The sequence below is a fragment of the Carettochelys insculpta genome, chromosome 11 (genome assembly GCF_033958435.1).
Source record: "Carettochelys insculpta isolate YL-2023 chromosome 11, ASM3395843v1, whole genome shotgun sequence".
Lineage (NCBI taxonomy): Eukaryota > Metazoa > Chordata > Testudines > Carettochelyidae > Carettochelys > Carettochelys insculpta.
Genome location: NC_134147.1, coordinates 15,176,967 through 15,191,239, shown reverse-complemented (window position 1 = coordinate 15,191,239; position 14,273 = coordinate 15,176,967). Strand labels below are relative to the sequence as shown.

Sequence of the window (14,273 nt, the reverse complement as noted above, 5' to 3'; positions counted from 1 at the left end):
GGAGGGTATCACATAACTATAATTTTATCAAGAAGGAAACCAAGCTCATGTCATGAATAACATTATTAATATAATAGAGAGGTAGCTGTGTTAGTCTGTTCTCCCACAAAATAAAGCAGCAGAAATGTAGCATTTTAAAGACTAACAAAATGATTTATTCAGTGATGAGCTTTTGTGGGACAGACCCACTTCATCAGATCAATTGGGTCTGTTCCACGAAAGCTCATCACTGAATAAATCATTTTGTTAGTCTTTAAAATGCTACATTTCTGCTGTGTTGTTTTGTTGCAGTATTAATGTAAGCCTCAGCACTAATATAAGCAAAGAATGGCATGTTTCCTGAGAATCCTTGTTATTTCAATATCTTGAAAAACAATTAATATACTATATTTTTGTAATTTAATCACCTAAAAAGTTGTTGTGTTATACTTAGGGTAGTGATGATTGTTTACTAACACTACTTACTCTGTTTTTGTGTGGTGTAGGAAATTCAAGGCGTCCAACTGCAAAATATACTAAGGTAGGAGAACGCCTTCGCCATGTCATTCCTGGTCATATGCAGTGTTCAATGGCATGTGGTGGACGTGCTTGCAAGTATGAAAACCCAGCTCGATGGAGTGACCAAGAGCAAGCCATTAAAGGACTTTATTCTTCTTGGTAATATGCAGCACTCAGTTTCACTAAGCTTAAGTGTACTAGCTACATTAGAGAATTTAAGGTAGTATGTTTTATACTGCATGTTTCTACACAATATAGACTGCCAAGTTAAGTACAATATGTACTGTAATAAAAGGTCAGTTAACAATTAATACTTAAGCAGTAAGCCATAAAGGTCTTCATAACAAACCAATTGAAGTCAATGAAGACTCTCATTGTTTTCCATGGGCTTTGGTTCAGATCCAGAATATGAAATGCCTGGCTACAGATTATATGAATATTCTAAACTATAGAGGTTTCACCCTAAAATTTAAACATAGCTAAGTTTAAAATATGTTCATTGGTTTAGATTAAAATGAATGAAAACATGTTATTGAAGATAAAATGTGTGGATTCAGTGAAGCATTTTTCCACATGGAATGCATTTTTAAGGTAATATTGACATTTTGTAAAAATGAGTTAAGAAGAAATATGTAAAATGTTGCTTGAATAGGAACACTCACTCATCACCATGGAGTCTGAGCGCCTCTAGTAATGTTATATTACATAACTGTTTCAGTGGGATTTAGGAAGCATGTAATCTAATTTGTGAAAGAATTTTCATAAGTTTTAAATGTACCCATTATTTATTATAGATAGTTTCCTGAAAAAGCAAAACAAACGTATTTTGGTAGATTAACCATGAAATCCTCACAATGAAATATCCACACAAATTATTAATTTCTTTTCTCAGGGTAACAGATAACATATTGGCCATGGCTCGACCCTCAACAGAAATTATTGAGAAGTATAACATTATTGAGCAGTTTCAAAGGTAATGAATTTTACTGGTAATAAATTGATCTGGATCTTACTGATCTAATACCTCACCCATTTTTTCCCCCGCCTACTTAGATTTGGATTGTTGGTAAAGGCCCTTCAGCAATATATAGGGAGCCATCCATTCTGCACTTAGCCATAATTTTATTAACTCTTATTTTCTGAGGTATAATGTGATTGTTCTGTTCCTTGCTTAAGATGTGACATAAAAACTGTAATTAACCTTCAACGCCCTGGGGAGCATGCTAGCTGTGGGAATCCTCTGGAACAAGAGAGTGGCTTTACCTACCTTCCTGAAGCTTTCATGGAGGATGGAAGTAAGTTCACTCCTGCTGCTTTTTCCTCATTAATTATCAAGTACAGTACATGTAGATTTTCTGACACAGTGTTTGGATTAAGAGGTGTTGTATAAGGAGTACTATACACAAAATAAAAAGAAATTAAATTTAGGGAAGTCCAACTTTGTATAATACATTGCTCCCTTTCCCTTCTTACACCAACCACATTCCTCACCCAACAGTGTTTTTGAATGTCAGTAGAATGAGCAGCTAAGGTATACAGACTATGCTTGGTAAAAAGATAGGTGGGAAGTGAGCAAAATAACATAGAATAGATTAACTGTTTCAGACACGTTTGAGTCATTTCACATTCTTCAAAATGTCTGTTCTTTTGATTTGAAGGTGTGTGTATCACAATATCTTTATTTTTCTTAGTGAACTGATATGAGAAGTGAATCTGCTCTAGAATGTCAAGAGCCATTGAATTAAAATGTGCTTTTATTCCCAAACAGAATATTACTCTTTCCCTATATATAGCTGAGTAATTTTAGAATGAATCACTCAGTTTTGTTATACCTTTTCCATTCCAGCTGTGCTTTAGTGTGAAATATCTTAACTACCTCAGCATGTCCATGAAATTCTCACAGCACGCTTTCTCTGAAATGTGAAAATTGTTTCGAAGAAATATCTAGTTTAGTTGTAGTAGGGTTTTCTTAATTCTTTCAGTACTTTCATTTATAATTAGTCATTTCTCTTCTGCATACCGAACAAAAGATTAAATATTGTGTACTAAAGAAGAACAATTCTCTCTCTTTTTAGTTTATTTTTATAATTTTGGATGGAAGGATTATGGCGTGGCATCTCTCACTACTATACTGGATATGGTAAAAGTGATGGCTTTTGCCTTGCAGGAAGGGAGGGTAGCTATTCATTGTCATGCTGGACTTGGCCGAACAGGTATGTGTTTGCTTTCAAAAATTAATATGAAGGTATTTTGTGTAAGTGCAAAATAATGACAGATATAAACCATTATCGGTTTGTTTAAATTGTTGTTCACTCTGAGAGGAGGTATACCTGTAAAATGGTTAAACTTCCAAACAAAACTAGTAAAAAAGTACTTCTGCCACATACAGTAAGAGAACAATGTTAATAGGTATGAGTTGTGAACTGAATTATTAGAGAAATTTTGAATCCATGTAACAGTCTCCCAGCAATATTGAAACTATACAGTCTTCTTACCTAGACAACTTTTATTCCACATAGTTTCCAGTTAAGAAAATAATTGGTCTTATGCTTTTCTGGTCTTGACTACAGTTATCTTATCCTTACCCCTTTAGGTTAGAACTTTGGTCTTCAGGCCTCTTTTTTTTTTTTTCCTTTGGGTGTGAGTATGTTAAAAGTTGCACATGCTTCTGACCACTTCCCAAATACGTGTTTCTACCTGTTCCCATATCTACAGCAGCCACCATTGCTCCCTGTGGGTGTGAGGAGTTTGAAAATGATGCAGCAGTGCTGCAAACACATTTGGGAGAGAAACAGGCATTTTTTTTTTTGACATTTTGGGGGTGGCTGGTAGGGAAAGAAAAAACCTATAACCACTCAGAGATTGTGTGTGTGAATGAGTGAAAAGCTAAGGAGAGATTTAATTTCTTATTTAAAAGGGGAATCCTGCCCAACTTTAAATCCCCTCAGTCTTCCACTGAATAGCCACTTCAAATTCAAATCCTTTTACAGCTAAAGCATGGGAGCAATGGCCGACATATATCAAAGTAAAGGGAAGATGGCTGGGAAGGAGATCTGTGAAACAGCTGCAGGTCTCTCCATCCTTGCAATCAGAAAAAGAGGTCTTATTCTAGGGAGCTGATATACAAATAGCTGTACATGCAAGAAATAACAAAATTGGGTTAGAAAATAAAAAAAAATCCAACTGGGGCTGCAGGAGTCTGTCAGAGAACAGAGAGCAGAAAGCCAGGTACTATGGCTCACCAGTCTCCTTTGTGACAGTGATGCTTCTACATTTTGTATATATTTTAGATTAATGAATTAGCACCAGCATGCTGCAATTAGAGAAAATGTGCTTTTCTTTGCTATGCTCACAGCACACATTATACCCCTAAGCTATACATATAGAGCCTTCCTTATAAGGACTACCCTTGAAATCAGTGGGAATCTTTACTTCATTGGGAGGTGAGTGAGTCCCATGCTTTGTGAGAAACTCACACTCTGTTGAGGCTATTGTTTATGTTAATTTCTTAATTCATTTGGGAAGATTTCCACACTTACCTTTTGAGTACATGTACAAAATTGAAATAATGTATAAAATAGAACATAAAAGGCCAGAAGGGTTACATTATTCCCACGCCACACATTAATGGAACCTTCCTACAACTTCCTGTTACCTGCTGATCCATTGGTCCCAGGAAAGCTTGGAATGGAAAACTAATTTAGGAGTATGATTTGAAGGCTAATGTTCTAGTGGGCCAAGAGCCCTTCACTGAAAATGCACTGTCTCTAGCCCCTTTGAAATCAGACCATGGAACAGTTGTTTAATATGCCTCCTCTTATTTCTGCTTCCATGGTATCACATGGAAAGACAAGGGGTCTTCTGTACTTAGTTAACAAACCATTTATGTCACTGTCCTACTGATGGATGAACAAACTGCAGGAGTCAAGCTAAATTACTTCCCAGTGTACCTAGTAGGTACAAGATCGGCCTGGGCAGCCAGCAGTAACAAGGAAAACATAACAAAAAAGCAGTCAAGTAGCATTTTAAAAACTAACAAAGTAATTTATTAGATGATGATGAGCTTTCATGGGACAGACCCACTTCTTCAGATCATAGCCATACCAAAACAGACTCCCAGGGAAACATGAGACACTGGAAAGTGGTTGACATTCAGGGAAGACAAAGCAGAAAAAAAAAAGTACAGCAATGGCTAGTGTTGGCCATCTGTTATATCAGCAATAACCTAGCACTAAAGCAGTTCCTCTGTCTTATCAAGACTAATTCTTAGTGCACTTTGATATTTGCATTATGACACCAAAATTGCATATAGACTTAGGGTTAGACAATGGTGCACTGTGGAATGGAATATAAAAATTACATCTGTGAGTGTGTTTATAATGTATTAACATGTTAACCATTTGTGCTTAAATTTTCTAGGTGTTTTAATAGCTTGTTACTTAGTTTTTGCAACAAGAATGACTGCTGATCAAGCAATTCTTTTTGTTCGGGCAAAAAGGCCTAATTCTATTCAAACTAGAGGTCAGTTATTGTGTGTAAGAGAATTCACTCAATTTTTGATCCCTCTAAGAAATGTGTTTGCTTGCTGCGAGCCCAATGTACACTCAGTTACTCTGTCCCAGTATCTGATCCGGCAGAGGCACCTGCTGCATGGTTATGAGAGTAGACACCTCAAGTATGTGCCAAAACTGATAGATCTGGTTTGCAAACTGCTTTTGGACTTGGCTGAAAACAGGCAAGTGATAGAGGAGGAATTGTTAGATATACCAGATCTCTCTTCTGAAATTGAAGAGACTGTTTCTCAGTTGGACGCTACACAACTAGATAAAGAGTTAACAAGACAGAACAGTGACCCATCAGAACCATTCACCCACTCAGAAGAGGGAAATGTCATGTTTGAAACCCAGGATTCTTTTTTCTCCGATGCACACAAATATGATCCTCTTTGGAAGAGGCGGAATGTTGAAAGCCTTCAGCCTTTGACTCATTCAAAAAGACGACTAAGCTATAGTGACTCATACTTAAGCAGAACTTCATTTCTCTTGGAACAAGCAGAAAATCCATGGACAGTGCCTACACAAGTATCACTCTTTGACAAACTTAAGCAGCAGAATGCCAGGGACCATCTTCTCTGTGCAGACAATCAAACTCCTCAGCTGGATTTAAACAAAGATGCCTTAGTTCGTAGTACGTTTATTTTCTGGAGTCAAGGTAAATTCAGTTTAGATGGACAAAGCAATTTCTATAGAAAAAAATCTCCCAAAGAAGTGCAGCGTAGTAAAACGTTTTCCTCAGGTTTTGAACATGAACACAATGACAGGGAAGCAAAAACACAAAAATGTGGTTTTGTAAAGGAAATTTGTTACAGAGAAAAGCGGAAGACTAATGCCTGTGGCAGAGGAATTTGTGCATCTGAGGACTCTGATAATTCTGCTTTAGAAGAAGAAGAAGAAAAAGAATCATCTATTGGATATAAAAGTCAAGATAGTAAAGATCTATTGGAAGAAATTCCACACATTGTTTTGCAATCAGAATTAAGTTTGGAGGCTCGAAGAATTTTGGCAGCTAAAGCCCTTGCAGATCTTAATGAATTTATGGGAGAGGAGGAGGTGAAGCAGAAGGTGGAAACGTGGCAGGTATTTCTTTTTCTAAAACCTTATTCAATGGTGTGTGTATTACATGTAAATTATAAACAGCAGCAAAATTTCCGTTGCTAGTTTGTGAGAGGAATCTGACAACTTGTGTAAATTATACATATGGTACATGGATGACATACTCCTTAAACTGAAGGCTGCATTTACCAGATGATTGGCAGCCTCCTTTCTAGAGGCATAACAGCAGGAGTCATGACTTCCACAGGAGTGAGTACTGTTCTTTTGGTACCCTAGGAGCAGAGATTGTGGCTTGGAATCAAGCCCAGGTCCCTGAGCTCAATTGTTATCCAAACCATTTGAAAAAAGACTGTTTCCTAGACAAGTTCTCTGATATTAATATTGCCAGTCATCTAAATAAAAAGCCATTGCAGCAATGGAAATATCATGGTTGGAGGCTTGAGGTTTGACAAAACATTTAAAAGAAACCCCAGCCAAATAGTACTTTACTGTTAGCATCTAACTGAAAGGTAGGCAATTTATTTCTGTTTGAGGTTTTTTTGGTCAATTTAAAATCAGTTTATTAGCCATAGTAATAATACTACCAGTTAGCTACAGTAATACTGTTGGTAACAATTGGTGGTGCCCCTAATTGTTGGTTAGAGACAATCTGCAAGTTATCTGTCAGTGCTTTCTTACAGTCAGCAGGATTTTGTATGTCAGTGAACACAAGAATTTAGTAAAAGTTCTGTAGCTTAAACCATTGAACCATATCTTCCTGAACACATTTGATTTAGAAATAACAATCAAAAGCTGTTTCATATATATATTCCACATATAATTGGAGGAACCTGGACTGTTTACAATGTGCTATTCATGTCAACCTGCATGTCTAAAGAGACACTTGCATTGCAGCCAATTTACAAAGCTTTCAACATTAAAGGGAGGCTAATGGGTTACCAAGGGTCTGAGAGGCCAGTTAGGTTTCCTGGCATCATGTGAAATTGAAAGGGCCAGTATTAATTAAGAGCGAAGCCCACCTGGGAAAGGGCTGAACTGTAAAGCAAGGAGGGATGGCAGAAGGGAGCGTCAATCACTCCTGGGGATGATGGAAGTTTTAAGAGACCAGGAGAGTAAGCCCTGCTATTGTGCCCTGGAGTAAAACATCTGTCATGGGGGGAAGGGGTCGGTAACATCACAGCAGACTTAGCTCCTATGTTAAAACCAGAAACAGGCAAGAAGCTGGGTAGGAGGGAGCCAGCAAGTGGGACATGGACTAAATAGACATGGATTGCTGTTTCTTAAGGGTCGCTGGGCTGGAATCTCATATAATGTATTCCCTTACTGGTATAGTGGCTCTTGAGTCCCAAGCCAAGGATGAATGCTGCCTTAAAAGGCATTTGGACAGTGATGCTGTTGTCCACCCTTTTCCAGGGTTACCAACAGTGACCTAGTTCAAGGACCAAATTACCAGGAGAGAGGCTTTTGGAGGGTAAGCAGAAAAGGGCACACAATTCTGAGAGAACTGCTTTCCCAGTTCTAGGCAGGAGGAGGTGCACTAACAATAAGTGGGAACCCCGTTACAGGAGGAAATATATTTTGGGGGCTGATCTTTGTCTCCTTTGTGTGTGGACACAAGTCTAACAAGTGCTGCTAAAAAACAAAGAAAATCTTAGAAGAAGTAAATAGATGGTGCATTTTTATTTTTGTTAGAAAGAACTGAATTCTCGAGATGGAGCTTGGGATAGACTTTGTGCCGAGAGAGATCCTTTTGTCCTTTGCAGCTTGATGTGGTCCTGGATAGAGCAACTAAAAGAACCTGTTATAACCAAAGAGGATATTGACATGCTGTCACAAAAATGCACAGAATCACCAGAAACACTTACCTTACTAAAAAAGGTAAACCCTATGTATGTCAATTCATCATTTTACTGAAAAGTAGTTTATTAACCAAGGCTTTGCAACCGTGGCCTGTAAACAAGAAATTTACACTTTGAAAGGTAACTTGCAATAAAACACATTTCAAGCTCCATAAAAATCAAAATGAAATGGTATCTTGATATTTCACAGGCAATATTAATCAATGCTTGGATGCTGAGAGGTGCTTTAGTAAAATCTAAGATGAAATCTTTAGAATGCTAGTCAATAAGAGCTTGAGTAACGTGTGCTGGCTGGGAGGTATCACAGCCTGCTGCATCTTGAAATTCAGAGAGGCAAAAGGCAAGAAGCTTTGTTTCCCTTTAGCTTTCCTTAACACCAGTTCTGGTAATCTTAATATTGATGTCATTATAGCCCAGTGCATCTTGAAAGTGCTGTGCAGATATCTAACCCTGCAGCACCTAAAGGTTTTTGCAGAGTTTGTGAGGAACTGACAAATCCAAGCAGTAAATATTTCAGTATCATTACAAATAAAATAATTCAAAGCTCTGGACTTCCATATTCTCAGATCCCAAAGGAGAATGTCATTCTGCTGTGAAACATTTGCATTATGTTTTCTCAAAAGGGATAAATCTTTAAAGCTTTTCTCCCTTTTAAAATTATTTACTGATGGTTTTTGATTTCTCAGCTGCATGACAAATCTTGCAGTTCTGTGGATGTTCTTTTAGTGTCTGGATTATTTGCGTAGAAAGTAGGCCATGTTCTCATCCTCCCCCAACCCTGCCCCGCCACCCCCAGTTCACAGTTAACACATTTCCTCAAGCAGCAGGTGGTGAGTGCCTTCTCTGCAGTCATCACTTTCATGACATTCAGCTTTTCTCAGTTCAGGGGTTTGAAATGTCATGCTTCTTCCTGACCTCGGTTCATCAGGTTTCTGTTTTTTGGATAAATAAAATATATTGTATCTGCTTGATGTGTGAAGGTAGATCAACCATAAAAATTAAAATCTTACAACTTGTTGTTTGTTACTACTTGTTGTATGTTTGCCATTAAAACTTCTTGCCCAAGTGGAGATTGTCACGCCCAGATCTAATGATTGACCTCATGTGGCAGTTGATCCTCTTCCCTCAAACCATCATTTCCCTTATCCACCCAGACACACTCTTTCTGGTATCCCTCAGAGACCCTTCTGTAGGATTGTAGGAGCTAGCCAGGTGTGGTATGGTAATTGAGGCAAATGGCTTAGAAGTATATACTTCCCTGGTACCCATGACCTTTCTCAGGAAAAGGTAATACATTCCGGAGCTGTATAATTTTTATGCCCTTTTGCAATTAGGTTTCCATCAGTCAGGTGTTAGACTCTAAGTGCAAAGCCATGGGCAAGAGAGACCTTAGTACCATGAATCTTGGAATGATACTGTCAAAAGTGGGGTTTGGAACCTTGATGGAAAATAAAGCTTGTGCAAGGGTAGGCCTGACCATCTGGTAGTTGCAGAGGATCTGTAGAATTTGTGTTGGGGGGGCTATCCACATTCTGCAGGAGAATTGTAAGAATTGTGCCTGTAAGGTTACCCTAGTTGTGAGCTCAATTGCAAGGAGTGAGTGAAAGTTCATGAAGTGTCACAGTAAGTATTGTTGGGGGGGCGGGGAGGTGCCAAAAGGGAGACAGATTAAATTAGCCCTAGCAAAAAGACCTACCAAAACTACTCAAGAATTGTTAATATCCTGTCTCATGGGCAAGAGAAACATAGAACCAGATATACGTGAACTAAAAGTGATGTGTTGGAAATGAGGCCTAATTGGTGGAGGGAAAAATGTGAGGAAGAATTTGTCTACTCATCATGCCCCTTTGGAACTCTTAAAAATTTTGGGGAAATACTGGGATGGACATAAATGCTGGGTGACTGAAAGAAGAAGGGGAAGGGGTGAGTTTCATCATAATGATGGCTGCCATTTCCACCCTCTCAAGGATCTAGCCCAACACCATTGTGCATCCTTCATCCTAATCCTGAGAAATGTTCTATAAATATTGGCCCAGAGAGGCAAAGTGAAGTGACATTGTCACTGCCACTAACTCTAGCTAAAGCCTGTGTGCTACCTGAAGTGTGACAGTTTTCTTCACTCCCCTTGTGTGTCCTTTTTTCTTCCACTCCTTATATTATATTTTTCTTATCTCACCCCTTTTTCTTTCTGGTTAATGAGAGTTTGGGTTAGCTGGTCAAGACTTTACATTTTTTTTCAAAGCTCCTGAAAGCCTGGTCAGAAAGAGGTAGCTAAAAGCAATTTTCTGAACAGCCCAATTCTAGTACCAGGTCTCAGTGGCTGGGAAGGCTGCGTGCTGTGGCCTTTTTCTGCAGTGAGATCACAAGCAAAAGTCAATCCCAGAGACAGAAGATGTATTTTCTATTTTTGTTGTTCTCTTCTCTTCCCTCTTATGTTTTTTTAAGGGAATGAGCTTGGACTATAATAGCAACCATTACCACTCCAATTCCACTCCACTACCTTCTCTTTTCCCCCAAGAGGGCAGTTGCTACCATTTTAAGCATCACCTTAAAGACTTTCAAAATGGGGATTTTCTTTCTAAAGTTTCCCTACAGATGAAGGCCTCAATATTTTACATTTCAAATGCTGTAATAGTTTTTTCTTTTCTGGAGGGTATCTTTAATGGTGTATTTGCATGGTATTATTCAGGCTTAGGTCTTGCTATACCAAACCTTGAATCTGCCGTGAAACTGTTTTAAGATTGGATTGTGTCAGGGTATGTTGACACCTTGGAATCTTTGGGTCCATATATTTCATCGTAATCAACCCAAAACCTCTTTCCCTTGTGACTGAAAAATTATGTAAGAATTCTGCAGGAGAATCCGTGTGGAATTTATTTCTCTGTATTTTACTGCAAGACAATGTGATGTACTCTGAGAACTGTAGAACACATTTAACAAATTATTTAATTTTTTTTCTTGAAAATGTTTCCTATTTAATAATCTCCTATTTCTTTTCCTCACTAGGAACAGTATCAGACTATTGTTTGTATTTTGCACTGTGTAGTGAATTTGCAGACAATACCAGCTGATGTGGAGGAAGCTGTACTTAACCGGGCCATTAAAGCTTTCACTAAGGCAAGTAAGAGCTCACCCATGAAATTGTGATTTGTGTTGCAGATTATAGAAGGTGAAGTAATAGTCTTGGCCAAAAATGTTAGTAATTTATTAAAACAGATAACTGTCAGTATGCTAACTATTAAAGTAGAACAGTTTTGTCCTAGCAATCCTCCTTGAAGCACAGAAAAATACTCTCTATAGTTCAGTGTGGATGCCGGGCATTTATGCAGTAAAAATGGTGCCTTTTCAACACTGTTTCTCTGTTCTTTGGCTTAATTTTTATATCTTCCTAAACTGTTTCCATTTGGTAGAAGTTGGACTATTGAAAAACCAATAACAGAACACAGACTTTTAACTCTGAGGCTAATTAGCCACTGGAACATCTTATCCTGGCATATAGGAGATTCTCCAGCAATTGGCATCTTTAAACCAGGAATGGATGTCTTTCTAAAAAGTATGATGCAATTAAGCCATTAGTTGTTGGGCTCAGCTCAGGAATAATTGGGTGAAATTCTTTGTCCATTTTATTCAGGTAAGACAGGGTGTCCCTTATGGCCATAAGTCTATGACTGTGGATCCTGCAAAAAGATGCCATCTACTGAGCCAGGGCTGTCTTTAGGATTTATGGGTCCTGTGCCATACTATTAAACTAGTACCCCCAAACCCAATGACAGCTGGGGGAGGGGAAATGGTGATTTTTTTTTTCCTTTTAAAGATGTGATTTTTTTTTTTATAATTTTCAGCACCACACTATTTTCAAAACATATTTTAAACTAAGGTCCTGTACTATGACTTATGGCCGCTTTTTGTCTCGAGACGGTGGTTAGCAGCAGCTGTGAGAATCTATGGGCAGTGTTTGTGTCTGCAGCTTCTCTTGTGGCTTATCCGTCCAATGTTGGATTTGCACGGTTGATTACAATAACCGCGTATCAGTCTATTTCCGAATTCTTGAATCTTCGAGTTTTTCCTTCTAAGACAAAGTTATTTTGCGTGGCGTGCACATATACTATAAAAGGATGATGTGCCCTGTCACAGCCGTCGTTGCCAGGTATTTCAATCTGATGTTGTAGATTCCCAGGATTTTGGATCGATGTTGAATTTTTTTCATGGTGTTTTTGCATGTATTCTTGAATCTTAACTTGTTGTCAACCCACATGACAGTTCACCAGAGACGATTTCTTTGGGAAGATGTTTGTCACCCATTGTTCTTACATGACCAAGCCATCATAGTCTTCTGCTGTTAAGGATTGCTATGAAGCTGGCTGTGCCAGATTTTAACAGGATTTCTGCATTTGGAACTTTATTTTGCCAGTTGATATTCATAATTCTGTGGAGTCAGCAAAGATGGAAGCTGTTCAGTTTTTTTTTTTTTCCCCCCTCCTGGTTCAAGTAGGTGGTCCGTGCCTCAGAGCCATATTGCAAGATACTCAATACACATGCCTGATAGATTAGTATCTCTGTTTTCACTGTCAGTTTAGGATTGTTTCATGCTCTTTTTGTAAGTCTGCCAAAAATCGTAGCTGCCTTGCCGATTCTGATGTTCAGTTTTTCATCCATGGATACGTTTGTGGTGACAGTACATCCAAGGTAACAGAATTGTTGAACCACATCTAATGGGCTGTTACCCAGAATGACTTTGGGTCACCTGGGGTATACCTTGAGTGAATACAACAGTTTTCTTCATCCTTTCATCAAGGGAAAACAACTTGCAGGCTATGGATAGAGAATCCATCAGTGACTATAGTGTGTCTTCATTATGAGTGACAAGAGCTGCATCATCTGTGAAGAGGAGTTCCCTGACAAGGATTTTCTTGACCTTAGTTTTGTGCCTTGAGTCTTGCCAGGCTGTAGAGAGAGCCATCTAATCTTGTGTGGAGACATACCTCGCTGTGTGAGTTTTGAAATGCACAATTTAGTAGAACTGAGAAGAATATGCCAAAGAGGGTAGGGCAAGAACACACCCTTGTTTGACTCTGCTGTTCATTGCAAACAGTTCCAATGTAAATCTATCATTGCATTGTTGCTTTCATGTTTTTGCAAAAGGATGTTATGAGCTTGAGTAGGGTCAGTGGGCAGCCAATCTTGGTTAATACTCTGTGTGGTCCTAATCTACTGACTGTGTCAAATGCCTTTGTTAAATCCACAAATGCTATGAATAACAGCTTTCCTTGTACTGTGCATTTTCCTGTGGTTGTCGAAGTGAGAAAATCATGCCCATTGTTGACCTGCTAGCACTGAAGCCACACTGTGTTTCTGGAGAGACTTGATCTGAGTTTTTGCAGGTGTTTGACAATGAGCAAATGCTTTGCCTGTGATGCTCAGTAACAAGATGCTTCTGTAGTTGTTGTGGTCACCGTTGTCACCTTTGTTTTTAGAGAATGATGATGTTTGCATCCTTCATGTCATGTGGGACATCACCTGCTCTCCAACATTTTAGGAGTAAATCATAGAGGAAGGGGAAGAGCACAGCCTTGTTTACCTTCAGGACTTCAGCTGGAATTTTGTCATTTCCTGGTGCTTTTCCATTGGAGAAACCATCAAGAGCTTGAGAGAGTTCTTCCACCACAGGATCTACATCTAGCTCAGACACTTCTGGAAGAGTTAGGATGATGTTGTCAAGTTTGGGTTGTATTGTATGCTTGTGGGAACAAAGACTTGAGTAGTGTTCCACCCATCTGGACACCTGCAGCTTTTTGTCTGTGATCACCTGTCCATTTAAATGCTTCCTTGTGGTGATTTTGGTAATGTTTTGTCCAAGTGCTTCCTTCAGTCTATCCTACATGGTTTTCAGGTCGCCAAAATCAGATGCCTTTTGAATATCAGAACATAAGTTGGCCCAATACTTGTTCGCACACTACCTGGATTCTCTCTGAAGAACAGATCTTGCATGTCAAAGCTGATCTCTTGTGCTTTGAGATAGTTCTTTGTTATTCAGATGTGCCTTCTGTTTTTCTTCAGGAAGAGGCCTAAGAATGTCAGCCTTTTCATCGAGCCAGTCTTTGTTAGAGAATTCACATGTTCCAAAGGCAGATTTGGCACATTCATATATTTCCTCTCTTAGCATGGATCATGTTTCATCAATGGTTTGGTCAGGTTTGTGTTCCATTTTGTGAGGTGAGATTATCTGCAAAGACAGAGCATTTCAGCGCATCTCTGGTATTGAGGGTATTGATTTTTGGCTTATTGCGTTCCTTTGTCATATAGA

At 38.7% G+C, this 14,273-nt stretch overlaps 1 protein-coding gene across 16 annotated transcripts in view; it reads left to right on the top strand.

Annotated features, from left to right (window-relative positions):
• Positions 1 to 14,273, top strand: part of PTPDC1 (protein tyrosine phosphatase domain containing 1) — a 62,597-nt gene that overhangs the window by 41,637 nt on the left and 6,687 nt on the right. For 9 of the 16 annotated variants that reach the window (XR_012646959.1, XM_075005124.1, XM_075005126.1 and 6 more), the window contains 7 exons: positions 486 to 657; positions 1,391 to 1,471; positions 1,675 to 1,793; positions 2,574 to 2,711; positions 4,918 to 6,134; positions 7,803 to 7,988; positions 10,976 to 11,086. Coding sequence is in view for 15 of the 16 variants with exons in the window: in XM_075005124.1 (XP_074861225.1) it covers positions 486 to 657; positions 1,391 to 1,471; positions 1,675 to 1,793; positions 2,574 to 2,711; positions 4,918 to 6,134; positions 7,803 to 7,988; positions 10,976 to 11,086 (2,024 nt within the window). In the remaining variant the exon portion in view is untranslated. Of the gene's footprint in view, positions 1 to 485; positions 658 to 1,006; positions 1,090 to 1,390; positions 1,472 to 1,674; positions 1,794 to 2,573; positions 2,712 to 4,917; positions 6,135 to 7,802; positions 7,989 to 10,975; positions 11,087 to 14,273 lie in introns of all 16 variants that reach the window. The other 7 variants (XM_075005133.1, XM_075005132.1, XM_075005135.1 and 4 more) reach the window with 4 other exon arrangements.